The sequence below is a fragment of the Aythya ferina genome (assembly GCF_964211825.1).
Source record: "Aythya ferina genome assembly, chromosome: 3".
NCBI lineage: Eukaryota > Metazoa > Chordata > Aves > Anseriformes > Anatidae > Aythya > Aythya ferina.
The window spans coordinates 53,694,516-53,722,317 of NC_140298.1; the positions used below are offsets into that span (position 1 = coordinate 53,694,516).

At 39.6% G+C, this 27,802-nt stretch overlaps 1 protein-coding gene across 3 annotated transcripts; it reads left to right on the top strand.

The window, feature by feature from the left end:
* Positions 1 to 227: 227 nt before the first annotated feature.
* OPRM1 (opioid receptor mu 1) lies at positions 228 to 21,856 on the top strand. Of its 3 annotated transcripts, none has more exons than XM_084513236.1 (4): positions 228 to 607; positions 13,184 to 13,536; positions 14,447 to 14,967; positions 20,261 to 21,856. In XM_084513236.1, the coding sequence occupies exons 1-4, from the start codon at positions 267 to 269 to the stop codon at positions 20,297 to 20,299; spliced, it is 1,254 nt and encodes a 417-aa protein (XP_084369362.1). In that variant the 5' UTR covers positions 228 to 266; the 3' UTR covers positions 20,300 to 21,856. The 3 variants fall into 3 exon arrangements, with proteins under 3 accessions (XP_084369362.1, XP_084369363.1, XP_084369364.1); XM_084513237.1 differs by lacking the exon at positions 228 to 607 and adding an exon at positions 11,460 to 11,572; XM_084513238.1 differs by lacking the exon at positions 228 to 607 and adding an exon at positions 11,573 to 11,636.
* The last annotated feature ends 5,946 nt before the right edge of the window (positions 21,857 to 27,802 follow it).

Sequence of the window (27,802 nt, forward strand, 5' to 3'; positions counted from 1 at the left end):
CCCGCTCCCCCCCGGGGCCTTTTTGGGGTGCCGAGGAGGGGGGCAAGCCCCACCTCCCCCCCTCCCCTTGCCGTCCCCGCCGCCGCAGGCCCCTCCTCCCCGTCCCGCCCGCCGCACACATGTGCCTGCACCCAGCGGCGGGGCGCGCCGTCGGGGCGGGCGGGAGCCGCCGCCGCCACCGCCTCCCCGGCACCGCCCGCTCCGCACCGCCACCGGCATCGCCACCGCCACCGGTCCGGGCACCGCCACCGCCACCGCCTCGCACCATGGCCGTCGCCTACCTGCTGGGCAACGGCTCGGCGCCGCTCCTGGTCGGCGCCCTGGAGGACCCGTTCGTCTCCAACGCCTCGGCCGCCGCCTGCCGCCCCTCCGTGCCGCCCTGCGCGGCCGCCCCGCCGGGCTCCTGGGGGAACGGCTCGGCGGCGGCGGGCTGGAACCGCTCCGAGCCCTGCGGCGGGGCCAACGGCAGCGCAGGAGGCGGCGGGCCCTGCGCGCCGACGGGCGGGGGGCCCTCGGTGGTCACGGCCATCGCCATCATGGCCCTGTACTCCGTGGTGTGCGTCGTGGGGCTCTTCGGCAACTTCTTGGTCATGTATGTCATCGTCAGGTGGGTGCCGCCCCGCCCGGCCCGCCGCCGCCGTCGAGAAGGGGGACGGGGGTCGCGCTGGGGCGGCGGAGGGGAGGGGAGTGGAAAGGGGCTGTGGGGAAGGGGCCAAGGAGGGAGAAAAACCGGGAGTAGGAAACTTGCGACGGGGCGGCGGGGCTGGGCGCCGCGCTGCGAGGAGATGCGCTGCGACCCCGCCGTGCTACGGCCCCGTTGCTCTCTGCCCCGCCAGGGCTGAAGTTTGCACCTCTCCGCTGGGCAGGGAGCGTTTTAGAGCTTGTGGTCGCTGTGTGTGAGGATGCGCTCACAGACAGGCGGTGCACATCCCCGCAGCTGACCCCAGACCAAAGGCAGGAGCAAATTACAAATGGCATCGCGGCTGAACGCCTCTCTCCGCCAGGATGTATAGATGCGCTCCCCCAAGTGTTGCTGTGCATGTTTATATCCGTCTGTATCTGTATGTGCGTATATACCTCCGTGCATGTGCACGTGTGTAAAAACGCCGGGGTCGAGACCTCTGCCAGCAGCCCAGCCGCGCTGTCGCATGTCGCGACTTTCTCCCCCGCAAGCTGCCGCCGCGCTTTACAAGGTCACTCGCAAGCGCGTCTTCCACGCGTGACGAATCTCATTGCCGTAAACCGTAAAAAAAAAAAAAAAAAAAAAAAAAAAAAAAAAAAAAAAAAAAAAAAAAAAAAAAAAAAAAAAAAAGCGGAGGGGGGGCCCTCCTTTGGTTGCCCGGGGTCGGGGCAGGCGGCTTCCGTGGAGGAACACTGCCACCTCCCGGAGCGGCGGGGAGGGACGGGACGGGACGGGACCGGTGTTTGCCCGTGGGAACCACCCACGGGAGCTGCTGGAGGGTGCCCCCGGGGTGCGCTCCCTTCTCGCCCCGGGACTCCGGTCTCTCCGGCTCCGCGAAGCAGCCCGTTTCCCTTTGAGCGGTGCCGAGGGGTCGGGGTAGCAGGCGGGCAGCGGGCAGCAGGAGCCCCGCAGGCACCGGTAGGCTCCGTACCGGTTTTGCTAGAGGCAGTGCTGGCCATAAAAAGCCGGAGCTGAGGAGGGTGCAACGGCGTGGTGGAGGATGCTTCCTTCTGCATGTGGCAGCATGTCATGGGGATGTCACTGCAAAGCCTGTGCAGCTCGTAAACCTAATGGGATCATACATTGTGTGCATCAGTGGCTCAAACTACAACTATAGTTTAGAGATTATGATTTAAATAGGCAGAGCTGGGAAGCTCTTCTACTGGTGTGTGGTTTTGGTCAGCCAGAGATTCAAGCTCTCTCTGGAGACTGTACGAAGGTACGACTGCAGAAGTGCTCATGGCTGCAATTGTATGAGCAAGTGTTGAATGCATTCCTCTGGGAGAAAAAGCAGACACACAGTATAACAGAGCCAGGATGGTTGTCAGCAGAGCATATGCTGCAGGTCGTCCCTGGAGTTACGTATTTATAGTGGGCATAACCTGTTCTAGGTTCATATTTCTTGCATTAATTAATTCAATTACACTTACACCACAAAGCTAAAATGAACAAGGCACCTACATTTAGCTTTCTATCTTAGGAGAGCATCCTTCCCAGAGATTATAGCTTAAAAACAAAAGCTGGAAGTAATAGGAGAAGACAAAAAAAAAAAAAAAAAAAAAAAAAAGTATATTCATTTTACAGAGGAAAACACAAATCAATTAAGTGGCTTCCCCAAAACCACCCAGGAATTCTGTGGCAAAGACAGGACTGAATCCAGGTCTCCTGTGCTTTCACAACAAAAACGGCTTTCCATATGACAGAGTTCCTTCCAAGTTAATACCATACACTTATTTACCAGTCTGGGATGAAAAAGAGCTTGCATGTTATGGTTGAATAGGATCTGTTGTTTAAGCATCACAAAATGCCTTTCCTTTCTATGCTTCTATATAGGTTTAGTCTACCTGAGCTGCAGTAGGGAACTTTTTGATTTATTTCTTGTTGAAAACTATACTACCATGACAGCATTTGCAGTCATACTAAATGTGCATATGAAATTATGAGATTGTGTGCTCACATTCGTGTATCCTTAGATCCAGCCAAGGATATGAGGCACACCTTTCACTGAATTGCAATTGACATAACATAAAGCTCCCCTTCTTTATCTACCTTTCACACCATGCCAACTCAAGGAAAAGGAGGTTTTGAAGTTTGTATTAATTTTGAGAAGAATTAATACTACTAGAAAGAAGATTTTAAAGTGATATTGGTACCTAGTTTACCTTGAAAATCCTAACAGTTGGGAGGTAAATGATTAGATTTTTGAAATTCTGTCCTTATTCACCTCTCAGATTCCAGCCCCAGTGAAAGCAACAATGGCTTCCTATTCAGAGTGCTGCGTGTTAATATGACATTTAGCTTTTTTAGAAATATGTTTTGTAATAACTATAATGTTCTTCTTATAAACAGATGACCTTAAAATTCCATCCAGTCACTCCAACTCTTCCACATGAAGCAGACCTATGGGCTTGGAGCTGGAGCCATGCAAGTGCTTGCCTGATGTGGAATTGATGTCATTATCAATCCACAGTGACACTGGCTTTGTATAACTCTTTCTTTATAAAGAATGCAACATCAACCACCCCCCTTATTCTTCCAAATGCTTTCTGTTCAGCTGAATATTTTCCTCCTTGAATTAATATTTACAGCATGTTAGATCGGCAGTGTGTGAAGCTGAACCCCATGTTACTAACACTGAGCTGTTCCCTTTGTGAAGTATAAAATATGCCTTCTGAGTGACAGCGATAATAGTCAGGTTTTACTGCCAGCTATGAATTTCCAGTAATCTGAAAAATCTGTAGATAATTTTTATTATCTGTTTTCCTTATGTGTTTTGTGTAAGTGTGAATTGCTGATATCAACACAGTGTAGTTACGGGTGTTCCAACAACAAACGCTACTTCTAGCTGCTGCAGAGTGCAACAAGACAGTGCACAATTAGTACCACATGGTATTGAATTAATTTGCACAGTAATCTATAGGCTTTTCCTGCTTTCTAGTCAAGTCAGTGGGATATTAGTCACACATCAGAGTGGGAAGAATGTGCCCTGTGATTAAGGCCGCATGCACAATGCTGGAAAGCTGTGAAAGATTGTTGCTGAACATCTTTGGCATCACCGGTCTAGAAGAGTGGAGTAGCTCTCTGAGACCCCAGCACTCCACCATGTGAAGTGCCCCGAGAGGACTGTGATTCCATCAGTAGCTGCTGGCGCCACTCAAGTCAAGAGTGATGCCTTGATTGCTTTGCTATTAATTTTGTCACATATCATAAACAAAGGGGCCTGAGGTACTCTGTGGTCCTTCGCAGGAGGAGAGAAATGCCTTATTTCATTACAGTAAATGATTACTCAAGTTTGTTTGTTTGTTTGTTTGTTTGTTTTAAAAAAAAAGCCCACAATATTTAAATAGGGAAAGAAACGCTCTTTGAAGCAAAGGGCTTTTTCCATTTCTCAAACCAACATCATAACAATGTTTTGAAAAGAAAAACAAACAAAAACAAAACAAGACAAAAAAGCTGTGACTGAAACATCATCTAATTTGGAAAGACTACACTGTACTGAAAGCTCTGTTTACTACAACCTGGCTCACTCAAGCTTCAGGAAAAGTATTTTATTAAGAAGGGAATTTGGGGTGAAATTTCAATTATAGGAAGAATTGATGTCTCCAGAGGAATAAGTATTATCACACGTGTAAAGAAGGGGAGAATTGGGGAGTTTACAAAGAGGTTATAGCATTTGAAGTGGAGAGTCAGATTAGAGAAATACATGTAAGCTGAAAGTGATCTCAAGCTTGAAAGAGGCTGAAATGAAGACAATTTCTCTAAAAAACAGAGCTCTTCTTTGCAAGGCAACATGGAGTCACAGAAGCAGTGTGAAAGAAGGCCCATAGAATGTCTTGTAGCAACATACATCAGGGAATTTAAAAACCAATAAATCCATAAAATTAATTCTTTTCTTTCCTGCCCACAGTCACATGAACATCTCTGCATTTGGGTAATACTGTGTAACTGTGTATGCTAATGCTGTCAGCTGTCTGAAAACAAATATTTCCACCTCCATGTTGTTACCAACAGCCTTAACCAGTAGTGTCTATTATGAATTCATGGTGCTCACTGGTACAAGTCAGAGAAGATCTGTGAACATAACTGAAGGAGCTTGACTGGTCAGGAACAGCACAGAAGGCGAGTTAAATGAGAGGTACAGTGAGAGGGTGAGCCTTAGCATCTGGCATTACAGAAAGGCAGGTGTCTCTGCACACTGTTTGCAGTAGAAGTTTACTAACCTTTGCTAATGGGTAAATGTTTGACTAGTGAGGTGCTCCCCTCCCTCCCCCAGGATCAAGGGAAGCAGATAGGTAAAACACCACTGATACCTTTGTATTCTCATTTTGTTTAAATTATATTGATAGGACCATGGTCAGAGACCCCTGAATGGCCTTGGTCTGCCTCAGGAGCAGGAGGCAGGTACAGGATACTATCCAGCAGCCTCTCCAGAGCTGGTGGCACCGCGGGCACCTGGCACCTGGCCCCAGCCAGCTCTCACCTGTGGGACATGGGGCTGACCCCACAGGGGAGGTCCCTACACTTAGCCAGCAGCTGCCCCCTGGCAATCCTGGGCAGAAGTGGACATAAAACTTCACCTCTCTTTCAATTCCTCTTGGAAAAACTGTTCTGATCCTGCTGTATTTTCTGGAGTATCATTTTGATGATGGCCTGCAGGAAAAATAATGTTAAACACTTCCAAAATGTTTTTACTTTCCTTGTAAAAAACAGTGTAATATTACTGACTTTTTGTGGCAACTAGATGAAAAGATGACATACTTACAAATATCTCAGACAAAACATTATGAATGTTTCAGTATCATTCTAACTTAATGACCTCTTTTCCAGCCATAGCCAGTAGCTGGTGTTTAGACAAAGAGTAGAAGAAATAGCAGCATCTCTGTGTGATACTCCTTCTAGCAGTCTGTTACACTGTGGACAGACTTTCTGAGCTGCAGTTTGCATCAGCATGTTTTTCAACATCTTTCTGTGAACATTTTGCTTTTTTTTTTTTCATTTTCTGTGAACATTTCCATGCAGCAATCCTAAATAAAACAGAATCTAAAATAAGGTTGGAAATAAATTGTCACAAATATTACCACTTTTCAACAAAGCTGTTTTTATTACCACTTTTCAAAAATCATTTTCTGAAGTAAAATCATTTTCTAGAGATCCTCATTAATGGATACTTTCAAAAAAAACAATTTATTTTCATTACAATTCCAAGTGAAAATAAGCTTTCAGTCCTTGATAATTATCTTCAAAACACAAATCCATTCATTATAACTATATCTTGGAAAAACCTGAAAGCAGATATTTAGTGAATTGCTATTAGGCTTATCTCAAAGTTCTTCTCATAATCATCTTTGCCTATACAATGGAATTTGTCTTTATTGGTGTATTAGTGGGGATGCTATCATTATCTTTCAAAGACCCTGCTCCCCTTTGGAAGTTGGATTTTAAGGGTATTCACTAGCAAGGAGTTCCACAGCTTAGCCTAACTGTTAAAAAGCATTCTCATTCATCTGTTCAATGATAAACACTTTTAAATTTTATTCATATTTCCCTTTGAATTTGCATGATGAAAAAAAGTAAAGATGACAGACTATAGCTACTCGCGTAACTGTGAAGAACATGAAATAGCATATGTTTTCCACCTTCTCACTGAGAAGTGTTCAATTATCAGCTATAAGATCTTGTACCTCAGATCAGGAATAAAACCTCAAAACAAAGCTGCTTGTGTAGGATGGGGCGTCTCCTCCTCACTGCATGGTACAGAGCAATCCCAGTGTAACAGGAGTCTTTTTTGAAGCGGAGCAAGGAGCAGCGGTTAAGGTGCCTTGTGCTGTTCTCCCCTTGCTCAGTGCTGACCTCCAGCCCTAGGATCTGCTGCCTCTGTAGAAAAATTATCCAGGAAACCAGTTTCACAAATCCTCCTAAAATGATGGAATCAGTTCCTCCATTAGAGCTCTAGTATCAGATACTATCTCATCCTTGTCACATGGGACCAAATCCATATTTTCTTGTACTTTTCATTTGGTCTTCTCAAAACACACAGTCTTGCTCCATCTGTCTGTCATGCCTTTCTCCATCATCTCCAGCTTTCCCCATTACTCTCGCTTTACAGGCACATCTTCCTGCAGCTTTACGATCTCTCCAGTCTCTCCAGTCTCTTTATCTCACCTCTGTTGCTCCTTTCCAGGTCACACTTAACACATTCACAAGAAAATTCTTGTCTCTTGCACAGAAAAGACTCTGTATATTCACTATGATAGCCTTTTACCAGGGAGGATAACAACTGCTCTTCCTTATCAGTCTTTTGTGGATCTTATATCTTCTAGCAGCAAGACTACCTTCAAAAGCTTCCCTGCCAGCTTATGAACTAAGTAGGGGATGTCTCATGTACAGTCCTCACATGAGGAGATAAGAACAGAAACCAGGAGGAGGGAACCAGCACCTGGAAGATTTCTTATCTTCTGAAAATAGGGAAAATAGCTGTTAACTTGTCCCTCTTATAAAAATTTCACCTCGGTTATCATTGATGTAGTCAGTGGTTTCACTTCCCTGAATGCACAGGGGAGAAAGTTAAGTTAAAGATGCTGACAGTTTTCCTTGCACGTCTTCCTGGCAAAGCAAAAAACTTCAGCAATAAGCACCTGCTGCCTGATAATGACAATATATCGGAGTTTTTGTTTTTAGCACCATTGATTTATTTCTCAGAGATGTGTTACACAATAACTGTGAAAGCAACAGCCATTACTGACAACCCATACGTACTTCCAAGCACACAGAAACTGAGCTAAAGGTGGCTTAACAATCAGGTCAGAATAAGTCCTGGAATAATTTGGGGATAATGTTTCCCTTTTCTTACTAGGCTGAGGGGAAGAGTTCAGTGTACTAGCAGTTGACTGTATGGGAATTGGAACAGACATATTGCTGTCATTTCTTTTTATTATTAAATAGCTGTTGGTGGTGTCTGGGAAAAGAAAAATAAATTAGGGTGATAGGAGTTATAAGACATTGCAACATCTTGAATGTTTGCCTGGCAAATTGATGTGGATATATATCTAAAGACCTGTCCTTAGCTGGCTCCAAGTATATTTTGCATATACATGTAATTAAAAAGGCATGAAAATAATGAGAGAAATATGATAATAAAATAGTTACCTGTTGGTCACTGTGGAGTGTGTGTTTTCTTGTTTTCTGTCTGGATTAATCTTCCTGCTAGTTAATCCTTTCATTCAGACCGGAAGGGAAAGGACCAGCCTTCCCCTGCAAAGTAGCTATTTTTCCCAAAGATAGAAGCTTATTTTGTTGTTCTTGTTGTTGATTTATTATTTGGGGGGGGGGGGGGGGGGGGGGGTGGAAGTTTTTTCCCCTGGGAAAAGACTAAGCTTACTAATTCAAACCAAAGAGCAGAAAGAGGAACACCATATGATCCCTCTCAGTAACAAAAAAAAAAATTAAAAAAAAAAAATAAAGAAAGCAGGAACAGCAACAAGAGAATTTTAGCCCAAAGCTCAACACATTATTGTAATTAATTGAAAACAGGATGAGTCAGATGCCCTCAGGACTCTCTGTTATTGGCACAACAACATTCCTGCAAAGACCAGCAATGGTGTCTGAAGAAAGTCATGTCTGCCTCAGAGGCTTTCATTTAGCTCACCCTGCCCCAAAGCTGAGGCCTGATTGAAGTTGCTAATTGGTTCTGAGTACAGGAGAAGAGGACCTGAGCAGATGCTCCTCCATGAAAAGTGGTGTGCTCTGTTTCCTTCTCCTAACTGGGCTGTGTGAGCAAAAGCCACCAAGTGGTGGGTCTGCACATGCCTTAATACAGCTAGATATGGGGAAAAATCAAGCTGGGAAGTCAAAGATAGGAAGATAGCTTGGGAAGTAAACTTTGGTGAAATTCTGGATTCAGTTCACTTGTGCTATGGAGAAGAATAAAGTGAAAAATGGACTTAGCAGTGGGAAAACAAAGGATGAGGGAGAAAAGAGGTAGCAGCTGAAGCAGTTGTGTGTCCTACATTCAGATCCACATTGAGAACATACCTTGAAGCTCCTTTAGCAAACATGCATCCACTTGCTGGTATGTGAGGAAGTTAGAGGACAGCTTTTCTGGCATCCTGTGGTTGTAGGACTTGCTGCATTCCCCACCAAGTACATCAAATAACTATGCCTTTCACTCTTAGGCCTATCACACTCAGTATGTCATGCCTTGGCACCTAAAGCGATGCCTGGTATTTGTTTGAATTTTTAATGATTCTAATTAAACCACCAATACACACTTCACAACCCCAAAGCTTAGTTAGGTTTTGCTGTCTTGTAATCATGTAAAATCTGAGAGAGAAGCCAGATTAATTTTATCTTTAGGCAACAGATAACTTCATGGTGCCCTATATTCACCAACGGAGTTCAGCATTTGCACTCTGATCTCCTTCACAGCAGTGACTGGCAAGGTTTGAATGGCAGCAAACGGTTGTCTGTCTTAATGGCAGTACATTTTGTTCCCTTCCCCAGTTCAGTTTTTGCCCCCAAACTCAGGGTCAGTGCAGGAAGTAAGCAAATGTGCAGAATTTCACTTTGATTAAGCATGAACATTTTCTGTTATAGTGTTGTACCTGCTGGAGTTGGCTTTGGTTTTTGTGTTTGTTGTTGTTGTTGTTTTGTTTGGTTTGGTTTTGGTGGGTTTTTTTTGCATCCTTTCCCTGAGGGATTGTTATTTTTGAATTACATCCACATATGTAATCTCCTATGGGGAACATAAATCAAAAGGATGAGTTGATTGTTAACCACAGTATGTCACCTCCAATCCAGATGGCCTGACTACATAATAACATGTAAGGTTTGTACACAAATTTATGTTGCTTGTACGTAGAGCTTGAGTTTAATGGCTTTACAGCATAAGTATCCTGGAGTATTTATGAATATAAGAATCAATACCAAGTCTTTAAGCTGATGAAACCATGTGGTCCCAGACAGGTAGATTAGACTCTTACAGAACATATGTTACTTTTAAAGCTTTCAAAGCGTTAATCAGTAGCAGCCTCCTACAAAACCACAGTTGTACCTGAGATACTGAGCAGGTCTTTAACGTTTTAGAAAGAGACCCACTGCAATGCAAAGAAAGGAAAAGGACAATTAGAAAGGATAGCCATCAGTTAATTCTATTACTTGAGACCAAAGGTACTTTTCAGGATATGGCCTAGCAGAGAGACATCATTTCAGCATCAAACATGCTTACTGGATTGTTAAAGAGAAGAAAGGGTTGTCCAGCCCAGACTAAACCTTTGTCAAACCATCAAGGGCTCAATAAAAATTGAATATACCTCATGTTTTAGGAAAGCACACACACACAAAAAAAAAATCCTTTTTTTGGGGGGTTGCATGTACAAGATGTACCAGAACAGCCATGAAAATAAATGTTCATTTAAATTGGTTCAACTAGGCATGCTTCACATGTTTTAATCTTCCCACCCAAGGAGACCTCAACTAATCTAATGCATGCACATAATGATTCTTCATTTGTTTAACAAGTCATTTATGCAGGAAGAACATGAATTTGAACGCTAACCAAATCTCCAGCATCAACAAGAGTTATGTGAGGTTGTCTGAATGCAAGACGTAATTGCTGTCTGTTGTTTCTTTGAGCAGCCAAGCAAGTTTCACAAATGGCTGCTTTCTGCAATGAATCTTTTCTAATTAAGCTAGTTTTTCATATATTTTGCATTTTACTTAAACACAGATCAATTGAAGCAGCCTTCGTCTCCAAATTAGCATTCTATGGACAAAAGCTTTGTCTGTAGACTTCGTGCTGCTGAAAGTAGTTGTTACCAATCTTCCATCAGCCATTCTATCTCCTAAGATATGCAAAGAAGCTAGAGAAGCTAGTCTGTGTTTAGTCTTTGCACCAGACAGTGGTACAAAGATGGTGTAAGACTGATGTGTTACAAAAGGGCTGAAGGGTCTGGAGGAGTCTATATTTCAACAACACACATGAATGGAAATGGTTTGTCCATTGGACAAGACTCAGGTGCCAGTCTATCAGCTGTGTCTATTAGGCTTAGAAAAAGCATGCTATGGACTAAATTCTCTTCCTTTCCTTTCCTTTCCTTTCCTTTCCTTTCCTTTCCTTTCCTTTCCTTTCCTTTCCTTTCCTTTCCTTTCCTTTCCTTTCCTTTCCTTTCCTTTCCTTTCCTTTCCTTTCCTTTCCTTTCCTTTCCTTTCCTTTCCTTTCCTTTCTTCCTTTCCTTTCCTTTCCTTTCCTTTCCTTTCTTTCCTTTCCTTTCTTTCTTTCTTTCTTTCTTTCTTTCTTTCTTTCTTTCTTTCTTTCTTTCTTTCTTTCTTTCTTTCTTTCTTTCTTTCTTTCTTTCTTTCTTTCTTTCTTTCTTTCTTTCTTTCTTTCTTTCTTTCTTTCTTTCTTTCTTTCTTTCTTTCTTTCTTTCTTTCTTCCTTCCTTCCTTCCTTCCTTCCTTCCTTCCTTCCTTTCTTTCTTCCTTTCTTTCTTCCTTCCTTCCTTCCTTCCTTCCTTCCTTCCTTCCTTCCTTCCTTCCTTCCTTTCTTCCTTTCTTCCTTTCTTTCTCTTCCTTCCTTCCTTCCTTCCTTCCTTCCTTCCTTCCTTCCTTCCTTCCTTCCTTCCTTCCTTCCTTCCTTCCTTCCTTCCTTCCTTCCTCCCTCCCTCCCTCCCTCCCTCCCTCCCTCTGTACGTTATGTTATTCATGTTAATTTGCTCTTTATTTGAGCCATTGAGACTTAAAACATTTCTTCAAAATATTTAGAGGTGATCATCTGGAGACTTCCCTGTTGAAGTGGACCACAAACAGAGCTGTGGCACACATCTTACAGAAAGAGAGAGATGCACAGGCATGAACACATCTCTTTCTTCTTGCATGTAAGGATGTGGATGGCAAGGTGCGCCTTTTTCCCTGCTCAAGGTGCTATTACACTTTGTACACTGGAAGCAGAGTCTATCTAGGTTAGTTTGATGAACCTTTTGTTTGGTTTGCAAACTACAGTTGGCCCATGGCCTGGCAGTTGAAGGTTTTTATTTATCCTGGAGTGCTAGGAACTTAGTGGCTATTTCAGAAGGATTCAAAGGGCTTTCCTTACTGCATTTGCTTATTCCAAGTGTATTTTAAACCTTTGCTGGATAGAACAGATAAAAGCGAGATGGAGTGCTGCCTACAGAGTTAGACAGACTTAAAGTTGTGAATCTGATCTATCATCTCCTAATATCAACAAAAAGCACTGTATAAAAATTGATGTTTTATGGTACAAAACCTGCCATGAGGAGATAGAAGAAGCATATTGGTGGGTGTCAGTATTATAATGAGCATAAATAAATTGAGTATTTATCCATGGCACTGTTGAGCTAAATGTTCACCAAAATGTTGAATCATCATGTTACTGTATTCATATTTCACTGCAGAGCTGTGAAAATAAAAGTAATGTTGCTCAAAGACAACTTCTGTCCTCACTTGCAACCTTACTCAGTGTAATGCAAAACTTAATGTAGTCAGTGTTTCAGATACTAAACTGCCAGTCTAATTTAAATACCAGCATTCACATTTTCTGGGGCTTGCCTTTAAGATTTTTTCTTTACACATTTGTTTGGTTTAAGATTCTTTAATGGCCTTGAATGAAAGTGTGAAAACAATATCTGCTAAAAGATCACATTTATAAACACAGTGCTTTCAGCATTATAAGTTAGCTCTATAGATAGCCTGTGACTTTAATTACATATAAAATCCAGTCCTCTGAAGTATAGGAATTTGATAGAACTGTTTGTATGGTTTCTTCAAATAGGTAGACTTAAGGATACCTTAAGAACAGATATAATAACAGCTAAGATCAAGGCTTTGAAGAGCTCCATTTTGAGGACCATTATTTTTCATGCTGATAAAAATCTGTTTTAATCAATTTTCAGTATTTATTTGTTCATATAAAAAATACAATCCTGGGGACACTGATAATCTACTTATTTGGAGAAATACACCTTTAACAAAATGTGCTTTTTAGAAATAAGCTCTTTATAAAATCTCTAAATATTCAGTACAGAGCAATACTCAAATCCCATAGAAATCACTGAAAGGAATATTGTGAATTTCAGTAGGCTTTTGTTGTTTAAGCAATTGTGGAAGTAAATGCTTTCTATCACTGCAAAAGCTTGGATTCCTTTCTTTATAAGAAAATGGTGATTAGAAAAACAAAGAATAGCCTACAGAGCCCATTACATGAAATAATGGAAAGTCCAAGAACTTTTAGGCTTAAACCAACAATGAAAACAAGACACCAAAACCAAAAATTGTTTCATATTTAAGTGGAATAAGGCCCATCGTAGTGTCAGTGAAGAGATGGTGTTCCATTTGTTCTGAGTTTTTCTCTACCCATCCTCTGGCATGCTAATCTGAAAGTCACTTACCATGATTTATGGGCTGATTATGGGGTGTTGTTCTGGCCTCAATTTTGTTTGACATTGATAGTTGTGATCATTCACATTCTTTGCTGATTTTTTTTTTCTAGGTACACGAAAATGAAGACTGCCACCAATATCTATATTTTCAATCTTGCATTGGCGGATGCATTAGCAACAAGTACTCTGCCATTCCAGAGCGTGAATTATTTGATGGGAACATGGCCATTTGGTACAATCCTTTGTAAAATTGTTATATCCATAGACTACTACAATATGTTCACCAGTATCTTTACGCTCTGCACCATGAGTGTGGATCGCTATGTAGCTGTCTGCCACCCAGTTAAGGCCCTTGATTTTCGTACCCCCAGAAATGCAAAAATAGTTAACGTCTGCAACTGGATTCTTTCTTCTGCCATTGGACTGCCAGTTATGTTCATGGCAACTACTAAATACAGGCATGGTAAGTCTTGTTTTCATTCCTAAATTGAATATTTCAGTGTTTAAACTCCTTTCTGCATTCTTTCTTTTTATTGTAGAGACAGTGAACTAACTTTTGACCTGCAAGCTGTATGAATCAGGTGTTAGTGCAAATAGCCATCTTGAAAAATTTGGCAGCTGGCTCTTCTTGACCAGAGAGACAGCTCTTCATGTGATCAGTCTTTGACAACCAGCAACTCCAGCGGGATCCATGTGAGTCTTGCTGCCCTAGACAGCCATTGTAGTGTTTGGAAAAGCATTTGTGCCTACCTTCAGCTATAGGGGTATATGCACTCTGTTAAAGCACAGGAGCCTGTGCTTTACCCCAGATATTCCCACTGAAGTTGCTGGTCTTCATTTTCTACCTCATCTAGCAGAACGTGGTACAGAACTGAGAGCACGTTCTGGATCACTGGTGCTCAGTGGTGCCCTTCAAGTGACAGCATCTCAACATAAATCAAAAACACTCCAAAGTGCACAGTTGCCATGTGTCATGTCATCCTTTTCCCCTTTGCCTTTAAATGCCCAAACTACAGTGCTGAAATCATCATATTTTCACCAGGTTTTATCTTAAAAGTGAAAATGAACCAAAGTTTGAACATTTATGACAATTCAACTATTTTTCTTGTTAAATATATGCAGAATTCCAAACAATATAATACAAAGAACGTTACTTTTTGCTCTTGTTTTTCTAAGGCTTCATACATATTTTGCAGTGCTGTGTTCTATCAGTATTTGTGCCAATGACAGATCACAGATTGCTTTCTTTTTGTTATTTACATAGTAAATCTTCATGTATTTGCTCATGATATATAACAAAAAAGTTTTGAAGGGAAGCAAGTGCCAAACTGACCAGCTTGTTCTTCTCTACTCTTTTTTTTTTTTATCTCTAGGCTCTATTGACTGCACACTTAAGTTCTCTCACCCTGCTTGGTACTGGGAGAACCTCTTGAAAATCTGTGTTTTCATCTTTGCTTTCATCATGCCAGTCCTGATCATTACTGTGTGCTATGGGCTGATGATTTTACGCCTGAAGAGTGTTCGCATGTTATCTGGCTCCAAGGAGAAGGACAGGAACTTGCGGAGAATCACAAGGATGGTTCTTGTAGTGGTGGCAGTGTTTATCGTCTGCTGGACTCCCATCCACATTTATGTCATCGTTAAAGCCCTGGTCAACATCCCAGAAACTACTTTCCAAACTGTCTCCTGGCACTTCTGTATTGCTTTAGGGTATACAAATAGTTGCCTTAATCCAGTCCTGTATGCATTTCTAGATGAGAATTTCAAAAGATGTTTCAGAGAGTTCTGCATCCCCACCTCCTCAACCATTGAGCAGCAAAACTCCACCCGAGTCCGCCAAAACACTCGTGACCATGCTTCCACTGCCAACACTGTGGACAGGACTAACCATCAGGTATGACTAGCAGTGGAGATGTCATCTCTGGATTCAGGCCACCCGCTTGGAGATGACATGTATTCTGAAGTTACAGTTTATACTGATTTGTAGCTATTTGAAAGTCTGAACACCTTCAGGGCTACATTTGAAGCTGGTGTATTCACACACAGAGACCCCAGTCCTGCATGGTGCAAGTTGTTCTATACTCTAGTTGATGCCCAAAAGCTGAGGGCTTTCAAAGGTACCTTGCATGATAGGGTCCAGTGTGCATGTATATACACAACACCCGTGCATGTATATACACAACACCCAAAACAGAGTGTTTCATTCACATAAGGTTTACAACAGGTGTCCGATTTAGAATGGGTTAGAGAATAATCAAATCTATTCTGTCTGTTGAGGGAGACAGGGTTGGGCCGATATATATGTCTCTCTCCTACCAATTCATCAGTAAACTGAAAAGAGAATAAACTGCATGTACACTTTCTGATTGATGTACAAGAAAGGCCTACAAGGCCCTGTTTCTCCTGGAAGAGATGCAAGAAGTAAACAAAGGTCATCTGCATGCAGTTCTTGTATCAGATCAATATCTGTGTTGGCTAGTGTAGGTTTTGATAGATAGATATATAAATATATAAATATACTTGTATACACACACATATTAAGGAGTATTGTGCCATTTACCTGTTTACAGAGTAGGAATTTTATGGCACAGCAGATACCAGGAGAAAGATTGTTTTTATTCAGGCTATTTTTGCTTAGCTTTTTTTGGGGAAAAAAAAAAAATAATTTTTGTTACATATTTGGCATCCATGCATCTGTGATTATTCCCGTTTCCAAAGCATATCCCTCGGTGAACATAAGCAAAACACAAAGGCAATTTTAATATACAAGCCTAATGATTGTTAGAAAAGGTTTGAATCTTCTCTCATTAAAAAGAACAAATAAAGGTAGAAGCATTTATTCTTTGCCACCTCATCTTTCATTGGAACATTGGCAATATCCTTAGTTTGCTCCTTCATGAGCTTCTCACTGCTGGCCCTTCACCCACAAGCTAGCTGCTTTCTCGAGATGCAGAAAAGTGGCTTTTTGTGAAAGAAATAGCTTACCTGTCACACGGGCAATCAGGAAGCCCAGATCAGAATATTACCTTATCCATACAAAGTAAATGCACCAGAAAAAGAGGAAGGAGAAAGCAGAAGGGAGATGAGGAAGGTCTATTGAGCATCTGCAGCTAGTGGTGTTATTCACCAGAACATGATTTGCACATGCCAAGCTGCAGGCTGAGAAATCAGTTAGTGTCTGCTCAGTCTTACCCACACTTCAGTGGTGGAGCAGAACTGCCAAACTTGGCATGGTCACATACATGTATGTATGTATATACGTGTAGTATTCACCACTTGTAGCAAAAGTTTAGTAGATGGATTCAGCTCTCACTAAGGCTTTTGCAACTCTCAATGGAGTCAATTTTGTGCATGTGTCTGACAATGGGGTTGTATCTTTATCTAGTTCATGTCTAGCTTTTTCAGCTTTTTACAGCGCAGTGTGTAATAACACATTTTCTACATTTACTTATACTTCTTTACATTAATTTTAGGAGAGCCATGGCTTCTTAAACTTCTATCCTTAGCAGAGATTACTGTGGTACCACCTAGAGTCTGACTGAGATAAAGTCTATTTCACTGTGCACTGAGCAAACAGGACAGAAGATGATCCTTCCCACAAAGATCTTTCAACCTACACCAACAAGAGAGAAAGCTAGTTGAGGCAGGGATAGAAGTGAGCTTTTTTATGGAAGTAAGAATGTAAGTAAGGATCAAGCTAATCACATAGTTGGAGATTTTGTGTTAGTTTCCTTCAGGAGATATTGGTAGAATGAGTTAAGAAGAGTTAAAGCACAGGTAAAGAGAAGTGACAGGACAGATGCTGAAGAGAAAGATAGGTGACAGGAAGAATGCAGAGGAGAAAGGAGAACATAAGGAATAAGGTCAGAGTGAGGAAGCAAGGGAGGAAATTGAAGCAAAAAGCCAATATGCATGTAACAAAATAAATGTGCTCAGAACTGTAAGAAACTGTGTGACTACGTAGCTTTCACTACTTCTGTAGCTCTTCCTAGCAGCTAGCTGGCATGTTTCCCCCGAGGCTAGGGAGAAGAAGCCATCACTTGGAAACTCTTGTCCTCATAGATGTGTGGACAGGTCTGTTTGCATGGTCTGGTATTTGAGAGAATTTGAAATTTAATGGGCCCATTTTCACTTCCCTCACCATCACTGCAGCAGTCCTTGCTTGAGCAGCTGTTGCCGCTGGTTTATTTCAGCCAGATGTACCTGATGGATGCTGACCTGAACCTTCTGACTGCTGTGCTCCCTAGAGAGCAGCACACCAGCTAGTAGGTGCAGTCCTTTCCACCCTCCTCAGAAGCTATGAAATACATTCACACCAAGCCATGTTTAAACCAGAATATTAAACTTCATTTACTTATTTTCTTCTCCAAAAAACTTTTCTGTAAAAGACATTTTTGGTGTCTCTTACTATCTACATGACAGTAGGGTTGTAGGACTAATCTGTTCTGGAAAGATTTTCTGGGAAGTTTTTACAAATGTAGCATTTTATTTATTTATTTTAGACAGAGAAAGCCCTTGGGTGAATTCATCTTTTATTCTCAGAAAACAACAAAAAAACACTTTGCTCAAACACTTGGGGAGCTTTGTAAATTCTATTCACAGGGTATTCTTTTCACAGGTAAGTGCTTGCTGTACAGGCAAGTCTAGCCAGTATATCAGTATTGATCTAAGTATACTGACAAGCTCTTTCTTGTATAGACAGGGCCTTGGAGAGCATTTGGTATGAATCCTAATTGTGCAGTGTATAGTGCTCAGCACAGTTCAAGCTATTTTCATAGAAACAGATGTTCTACAAGTTGTGTTGTTTTTTTGTTTTGTTTTGTTTTTCCCAAGTGAGAATTCTTACTCCTGCTAAAGTTAATGAGAGCTGCAAGCACTCAACTGCTTGGGGCCTCACACTCTTGAAGCACTTAAAATAAGCACTCACTTGTGGGAACAACAACTGTGTTTTCTATCAGTGCAAAACAAGAGATACAAATGTTCATATTATTCTGAGTTAAGATACTATCATTTGGAATCCGTTATGGCTCTTTGACATTACAGAAAAGCTCTTCTTGGTTAAGAATTTGTTTATTGTTTTATCAACATTTAGGAAAAGTGCAAAACAAGTTCTGACCTCCCCCAGAAATGAAACACTGTGTGAAACATGGTGTGAGCATTTATGAAAAATAGTACATGTCCAGTGGAGCAACAGATTTCTGAGGGAGAAAAGACAGTGGCTAGTCAGGCCTGCAGAATCTGGAATTTTAAGAATTAGATGCTTCACATCTGTGGGGGATGTATCCCAGGTTACTTGGCTAATGTCTGTGTCAGAACGTTCAGGTCACATTGTTTCAGGGTGAGCTTAGAGGTTTGACTCACTTTAATTTTCAGAGAAGCATGTGCAATCTTTCAAGTGCATTTGCAAGAAAATAGGAATGACAGAACACTGGAAAAAATCTTGCAGAACAGAACTGCTTACTTCAAATTTTTCTCTGCATGACTCAATATTAGTTGGGAATGCTAATAAAAGGACCAAATATTAGCTTTTGCAAATGTCTGAATTGTTTTGATGTCATTGATATTAACCTGGTTCATAACAAAGACTTTAACAAATTTTGAAATGGCTTTTACTTCAGATGCATGGAGAATCTCTGCTAGATTTAAAAGTCTTGAACATTTGCATTGACATGGGATCCTTGTGAATCTTCTAGGTACCAAAGAAAACAGAATGTGTTTGCTGAACAATTTCATTAAAGGCAGCAACTATAAACAATGCTATGAGCACTGAAACTAGTTAGATGCATTGTAAGGTTGTTTGTGTTTGTGGCATTTCTTGAACTGTGAATTAGAAAAAATGGAGACAAAAACATTTCACTTTTTCCATAAGAAATTAGAAGAAGAAAGTTCACCGTTAAAAAACAAACAAAAACAAACAAACAAACAAAAAACTGTATCCAATCCACAAAAGAACAATAGAATATCCTGAGTTTGAATGAAGGGACCCACAAGGATCATTGAGTCCAACTCCTAGCTCCATACACAAGACCACAGGACTACCTAAAAATTAAACCACATGACTGAGACATTTTTCAAATGCTATCTGAAATGAAATTTCTATTAATTTAATTCAGAAGTGAGTATGAACTTCAAAAATATTTTCTGGATCTAGACTTCTCCAAATGACAGGGATATTCAGATTTTGAATCAGGTCAATTTCTGACAAAAAGTTGAGGAGGAGGAACATTTCTAATACAGAATAAAGAAAATCCCTAAATATAGCATGTTGAACTGAATGAGCATTTGAGTTATGTTTTGGCCTTGGAAAAATTTATCTCCAGTCAGTAGTCCTAACAGATATGACTGCAGAAGGCTCCGGGAAAGCAATCCAGTTAGAAAATGCACCTTCTCCCCACCTCAAAATCCTTGCCCATGTATAACATGTTCTCCTCATTTGTGTCCATCAAGGTTCATCTGTGATTCTGCTTTCCATACCATAAACACTTCAATGACACTGTCTCCCCCATTTTCAACATGTTCTGGTTGCTGAATGGTAAAACGGGTTGCAGACTTTCAGGACATGATGTGTCCTAGGCAGATTTGCCTGACCATTTCTGTAGTGCTATCATGCCTGTCTGTGAATACGACTTGGTGTGGATACCATAGATGCGTGGAACAGGGGAATGCTTGGGTTTGTTTGCTGATGTAACTCCATCTCACACAAAATGCAAACTGGATCTTTAAATTCAAATCCAGAAGTTAGTCAATTTACGAGTGTGAACACAGAAAAGATACTAATAGGCATGTAAAATACCAACTTACCTGCGGTTGCTGCAGAAATAATACAGGGAGGGAGTGAAATCCAATACAAGTGAAATTCATTGAGGGTTTCCCTCTAGCAAGAAAACAACTGGCTTGCTATGAAATAGACTAATTCAAATACAACAGCACTGCTGATCTAATGTTTTTCTGTCATTTAAGCTCAGATACAAAACTTTTCTCTAATCATTTACTCTGCCTTTGTTGCTTTATGACAAAGGCATATTCTTGCCTTGCTGCCTGGGCTACCAGTTCAGCTTTACAGGGCAGTAGCTGCAAATTATAAGTGAATTATTCTTTAAAAAGAACAAAACGCACACACATGCAAACTGGTGGGAGGGCAGAAATCAAGTAACTGCTCATTGTGTTTGCAATTTCTTTCCTTTCAGTTGGAACTCCAAGAAGCTGAAACCACCCCACTGCCGTGACAGGGTCTCCTGCTGCATAGCTCTCAAAGTAATTACAAACCAGTGCCACAGTGTTTCTGTGCAGTATGCTATGGGAAGGTGTAGGACACACTTTCCCTCTAAATAAATAAATAAATAATAAGTAAATATAAATTAAAAAACTACAGAGGAAAGTGCCTGCTTTTCCAGTCTGTCAAAACCTGCTTCTGCAGCACTTCTGCATTGCACATAACAGAAACATGAAACTTAATGGTAAGCAGAGCCAAGAGATACAGGGGCTTTCCAGCTTCCAGTGTTCAAAACAGTCATGTTAACCAGGAATACATATGTTAGTCTACAGCAAAACTACTGTATCTGTAGCTATCTGACGTGCTCTGACAAGTTACAGTGGTGTTAAACAGATTGGAGACAAAAATTAAAAGGACAGACTACTATAATTTGAAAAGTGAAGGTGAGTTTTTAATAACAGGAAATAATGGGAAACGGAGTTGAAATACTGTTGGGTACTCAATTTACATCTAAAATTTCTTTGTAGAGGTGTTTTCTGTGCAGGTTATTTGTGTGGTGAAGTTTCACAAGATCATCTAGAATAACACATTGGCAAGTCAAGAGGTCGTCTCGTATTGCATGTTCCACAGCTTCAGAGGGAAAATATTTCTTTCAGTGCTCATTTAAAGAAAATAATACAACCCCTAAGTTTCACCTTCCTCCTCTATTTCTCACATAAGAACTAGACTTTTACAATGAAAACCATGAAGTGTCAGTACTTCTGAAATAAATAAATAAATGGAAGTATTCCATGCTGTTATTGATTGTAGAATGATCCCCAAGATAGCATTGACTCTATTACTATAAGTTCCAGTACAAATAGATGCACAGCTATAAGCTTGTCAGGGCTGGCACAGGCAGCTGATAAATTCTCTTTCATCTAGTTTCTCAAACTTCAACTGCCCTGTCAGCAACATCTCAAATTTGGAAGTCAGCAACAGTCCCTGTGTGAAGTGCTTGGAAGAGTAAACACATTAGAGCTGCTTTAAAAAATACATAAATAAATAATAATAAAAATAAATAAATAAAAATAAAGTTACATTTTGATAAAAATCTATTTTTTTCTTAACCAAACCCATATGTTTGCTTTTCTAATTAAGGTAGTACAGTCCGCATCTCCATTTTGTATTAGCTACTAAAACACATTAAGATTTATGAAAGAAACATTGTACCAAAGTAAATGCCATCTTAGCTGTTTTCTAGTATGAAAAATAGAAATATCTATGTAGATAATTGTGGTGCAATGGTATTTTCTAGCCATTGTTTGTTACTTGCTTTGTAAATAAATCATCAATAGCTAACTGGGGGTAATGGGGGGGAACACTGATGAATTTAAGCATATTCTAAAATACAACTGTATGGAATGGGGTTGCTGTTTTGTCTTGTTTTCTTTTTCTTTTTTTTTTTTTTTAATTTCTGTAGCAAAAATGTATTTCTTGTTTTCATTGTTCAAATCTGTGTAACAGAATATGCTTTTAGTGTAAAATATTTTGTTTCTGCCATGGACTGTGTAATAAAGATTGAAGGCCAAATCCTTTCAAGTTGTAAATTGTAGTAATGCTACTGGAGTTTCATCAGTGTGTTACAGCTCAATATGTAGCCATTTATACCAGCAGAATATGAAACCAGACATAGCAGAAGTGCCTTTTTTATCATTATTTTTTCTGTTGAAAAACAAACTGTGCTGTCAGAGGGATTTAATATTTAATTTTATATTAGTCTAGCAAGATCTCTTCATAGCCATTATTAAAGTTTAAACCAGAACTGTCATCATCTTAAGAAAGAGAGTTTTCCTCTAAGTTTTTAAAGTACAAGAGAGAGATTTCACTCAGAAAAACTGGGCATGCTCTTTTGCTCTACACAGCAGTGTTACTTAGCTAACAATAAGAACGTTACACTAGAAATGGAAGCAAATTAGCATCGTCCAAAGTCATTGCAGTCTGACAGGTTCTGAGCATTCTGCCATGCTCACATATGGCAAACTGAAATGTATTGACCGGTTATTGGAAAAGCCTTAAATGGTAAACCAGGAAGATAAATAAGTTAAATTAAACCTAAGCTCATAGTTTAGTGGCTAGCCCAAACTACATTAGCTGTCACAGACTTTACATAATGAATTGAAGCAATTGTTTCTTCTGTATTTGGAATATAATGAAGCTCACTGGTAAAATCCTATGACTCGGTAACAGCCTAATATTTTCAAAGATATTTTAGGTTTCTCCAGTCCAATAATTAATTGAGCAACCTGACTGTAAATATTTTTAGCAGTACTAATGTTATTGTAGGCATAATGGCCTAAGGATATGAGGAAGCAAATTTTATTAGCAGAGCATTAACAAAAATAAGTTAAATGTCTTGTTTTATTTTATTTTGGTTTTGTTTTTGTTTTCCAAAAGGCATGAATGTCATTGGGAATGCTGTGGAGTAAGTAGCATATTACACAAGTTATGTATCTTTGCTGTGATCCTTTAATAAAAAAAAAAAAAAAATAGTTTGTGTTTTCTGTATATTTGCACATACTATATTCAAAACACAGTACACATTGATCAACATGTCATGCCCTCTTTTAATAGCTCAGCTTTAGAAAATGTTATTTAGTGCACCAATGCCAACACATCAATATGAAGGTTGATGTATTAATTTTCTGACTGCTTTAAATACTTGTTATGTTTTATTTTAAAAAAGGGACATCCAGATAGGTTGAGGTTTTTTGGTAGTGGTGGTTGTGGGTTTTGTTGTTGTTGTTTTGTTCATGGTTTTGTTTATTTGTTTGCTTTTTTGTTTGTTTGTTTCTTTCTTTTTTAATAAAAGGCATATGGGCAGAATTATGTTTTGACATAAACTGTGTATTTTCCTCTTGTACTGAGAGGCTTAGCTCCAGGAGCCAGCTGGTGCAGGAGCCTGACTCCAGTAACAGAAAGACAAGGTGAGCAGAGGGAAACTCTCTTGCTAGCTCCTGGCAGACTAAGAGGCTTCCTGGGCTCTTGAGTTGTGCTGAAGTATTCTTGTTTTATTGATTTTAAAAGTTCTGCCAGAAGGTTGTATTTGAACAAAACTTACATATTTTTTGTTTGTTTGTTTCCTGGAGAGGAAAAATAGTGAATAATGACTCTTAGGAATTACATCTGAGCAAGACAATATAAATATGACTCTGCAATAAGGAATAATAATGAGCATCATTATTTCCATGACAGTTGTGATTTTACAGATTTTATTGCAATTGTTTTTTTTTTCCCTAACATGCTCATTGTCATTTTGAACACTTTTATGTGGAAGGCCATAGCAAAAAATGCTAACTTATCTATGAGCGCTGTCAGTCAGACAGCATGATCTGGGGAAAAGTCACAAATACCAGAGAAGCAATATACTATATCCAGAGATTCCTTCAAAATCCTATTTCTATGACTCTGTGATGTCTTTGCAGTCCTTTGAAGACTAGCCCATAGTCCTCAAGGAGCACATCAGCTGACACCAACAATCCTACCATCCTAATGACACAAGGCAACAGGATCCCACAGCAAGAGAAAAAAGAAGAAAAAAGAAAAAGAAAAAGAAAAAAAAAAAAACACGCATCGATACTTATGTTCCGTTTGTTTCAAAGACAGCATCTGGCCAGAAAATAAATGAGCTTTACGGGCATAGTAAACCATATATGTGTTGGTGTCAGAAAAGAATTAGGAGGCAATGTAGGAGATACCACGGTAGGTTTGGTTCCCAAAGATATATTTGGATGTAGTTGACAGCTAAAATAAGTCAGTCCACTAGGCCTGAATTGTGGAGCACAACCTGAACTGTGATGCCAGTTTGGGCAGCACTGGCAATTCAGCCAGCCTTCAATCTTTCAATGATTTTGTCAGCTTGAAAGAAAAGGAACCCCACCACGTGAGCTTAGAGCTTCCCTGATGTACTATCTACTGCCCAGACAGGCAGAAGCACTATATTCTGTTTATTATCCTAGGTACAGACTGTACAGACACTGCTCAGCTCCCCAGTAAGACACAGCTGACCTCTGGGATGCAGAGCCACCTGCAATCCCCAAAGACCCACGGTAAAATGACTCATCAGTTTAGGGGCCGGACATGGTGTTTTTCTTATCACAGGGATCTTTACAACTATTCCCTACTCCTACTCTCTGTTAAAATTTACAGTAAGGATTAGCACAATAACTATACACAAACAATTCAACTTCTGATGCAGCATCAAATTAATTTCACACCAACACACTCACCTGTGGCATTAGCATCCTAAAATGTGATTTTAGGAAGAAGCAAAACATATTTTTGATGTTATTGGACAGTTCAGTGACATTTTTGGATTTTAAATCTCAGGTTAAGTTCCTAAATGCTATATTAGTGAGAAATATAAAGTTAGTATGCTTAAACATGAAAGATAGGCATTTATTGGGTATTACTCCAATTAATTCATTCTAATCCAACAGTCTTTTCTAAAGTACACACAAATTTGCACATACCCACAGATTCACTTATTAATGTGCACATACTGGTTGTGAGAGAGCAAAACACATCAGACTTGAAGAAAGGTGTGGTAAAGACTGTAAAATTATTGAAATTTATTTATTTATTTTTTCTTTTTTTTTTTTTTTTTCTGCATAACACTTTCTAGATAACATGTTTTATTTCCACTGTTATTTTCATCATCATGACAGAGGAAAAAAGCAATGTTTCTCTTTACACTCATCAACTTCTCTGCAAAATCCCAGCAACAGACATCAATTACATTAACAGAAACTACACAATTAAAAAAAATAATCATTTCTAGAAAGGAACAGAAATGGAAAGGAAGCTTTATGTAATGAGCAGAAGATTGCTGTTGTGTTGGGCAAAAAGCAGCAGTAGGTTAACTGAGCTTGCACCAGACAGGAAGTAATACAGCAACTACAAAACAAGGACAGCAATGTTAAAGGAAGAAGGAGGAATAGGGTAGGGGAATTGTGGAGGAGAGGGGGAAGCTTAGTAAAACAGCATGCAGAGGTAACTCCCTCCATCATGTTTAAAATTTGCCATTATGGCTTTTAATTCAGTGTAGGTAATTTTGTTTTCATTGAATTTTCCTGCATAAGAAATTTACATATTCTGTTCTGTGTTGTTTTTTGTTTGTTTGTTTGTTTGTTTGTTTTGGTTTTGTTTTGTTTTTTTTCTCTTAGTGTTTCTTTTTTCTTTTCCTCAGTTAATTCTAAATTATGTTTTGTTGTTGATGTATGTTTGTTCAAGTCCATAAGACATTTGTTGAAGTTTAGCAGCGTTATGTAAAATCTATTGCTACTAGTGACCTGCATTATTATTTTTAAGCAAAAACACACTGAGGGTTTTTTTCAGACAGGATTTTGCTCATCCCTTACAGGCAGACGTACCAATACATAGATCTGATATATGCTATAACTTTCAGTTAGGACTTTTTGCATAACCATTCTGCTAGTCTTTTACCAATCCCAAATAATCCCACTGCATGATGTAATCTATTATTATTGCTGTTGTTGTTTTATGTATTATTTATTTTACTATTATTTCTTAAGAGGTGGGAGGGGTGCTATTCTTGATTGAATGAATTCAGAGGACAGAAATCCCATTACATCCCAATGGTAATTCAGCCCAAATCATGTATTCTGCTACATATATTTTAAACAACTAAGCTATTTGAATTGTCCAATGCTTCACTTCCTATCTATTCTGATGCCTTTTCCTTGTTCAATGACTCCCTGCTATTATAAACCATTTCCCTGCTTATTGAAGCTTTTTAGACTGCACTTGTAGAATACGATTGTTACAGGGTAGCTTTGATATATTCATATATCAAATATGAATATTCATTCTCCCAGCTTTCCCTTGAGTCAAGGCAGAGAGGCAAGTTCCTCCAGGGCAGTCCAGAGCATTTATAAGCTGGGTGCCTCATCTGAACCAACATAACACTCAGCCTCACTAGGAAAAAGCAGACTTGCAAAACCTCCCTAATTCTATTAATAAACTAAATGAACCATGTTAAACTTCTTAATATACTTCCTAGAAGACACAATTTTCAAATTTACACTCATGATTTATCACTTACTGTCAACTAGCTAGTTTTCAGTGTCAGTATTGGTGTAAAAATGAGAACTTGACCCAAAGTTTCATCCATATGCATGTCATTTCACTAATGTATTCATATACTAACTTCTGTCCTTCCTGAAAAAATCATGGGGGATTGGAAGGGAGCTATATTCATCCAGGGATTTTATTCCCCAAGGGCTTTAATTCACTTTATCAGCATCACACCAGTAGCTCCTACCCATGTAATTTTTTGCTATTCTCTATAAAGGTGGCACAGTTATTTTGGTTTATTTTTGTTTGTTTGTTTGTTTGTTTGTTTGTTTTTCTCAGATACACAGAGTGGATCTGGAAATGTATTAAGTGGCATGTATTAAGAAAAACAAAGTTCAAATGAATCTACCTTACCAAGATCAATCAAGCCAAAATAATAAGCATTCAAACAAGACTTTAAACATGAAGTTGAAGCAAACTCTTCAATCTCTTAAAAACTAACTTGAGAAAATTAAATAGTGAGAAAATAAATTATTTAAGTTTAAAAAAACCTCTGTTATCTATTCACATTTGAATTTAAAACTGTTACTGCAGTATATCCAGTAGACAGAAATATAGACATTCTGACAGTGAAGGTATAATTCTGCTGCTCCTTCTCCTACAGATGTATTATACAATGAACATGGAATTTCATGGAGTTTCTATGCCAACTCTAAGGAATAGCTTTCTTAGGATAAATAATAATAATAATAACAATAATCTTTCTCATATCTGAATTTCATATGACAGACATAATGATGGCAATATAAAAATATAATGTAAATGCTCTATGAAGTACTTAAAAAATTAGTCTTTGTTACTCTGTAATGAACTTCATTAAGCCAGAGGCCATCAGCACGGAGGGAGGTTATAATTATATAACCTCCTTGCTAATCCTTCTATATCACTAATAGAAGTCCTCCTGTTCAGAGTTCATGTAGTGATGACACCTGTCTTCTCCATTACCAAGAAACTAACATCAGTGCATGAAATCCTGATTCATCGCAAGTTGATGCCACCATTCTCTACTTCTTAATTAGTACATCTTTCAGAGTAAGAGGGTTTGACTGTCCTAGTCATCAGACACCAAAAATATCCACCTTTTTCCCCCTCTGACTGAACGTGTAGAGAACTGGGAGGAATGCTTTCTTCTGACGCTGCATACTGACAACACTACAAGAGAAAAATAGAGACTTACATAAAAAGAAGTTATGAGGGAAAACATAAATGCAGAAACACCTGAAGGATGCATCACTTACATGTGAACAAGAGGGCCTTGAGCACCTCCTGTTCTGCTCTCTGGAAAGTCAGATACAAGGAAATATTCCAATTTAGAAATACAAAAAAAAAAAAAAAATTAAATTTAAACAACCTGCATCATGTCTGCACTATTGACTAATCT

Excerpts from the sequence above, each read along its gene's own strand:
- OPRM1 (XM_084513236.1), top strand. The coding sequence starts at position 267 with ATGGCCGTCGCCTACCTGCTGGGCAACGGCTCGGCGCCGCTCCTGGTC. Across the intron at positions 13,537-14,446 it reads AACTACTAAATACAGGCATG|GCTCTATTGACTGCACACTT; the intron begins GTAAGTCTTGTT and ends TTTTATCTCTAG. Across the intron at positions 14,968-20,260 it reads TGGACAGGACTAACCATCAG|TTGGAACTCCAAGAAGCTGA; the intron begins GTATGACTAGCA and ends CTTTCCTTTCAG.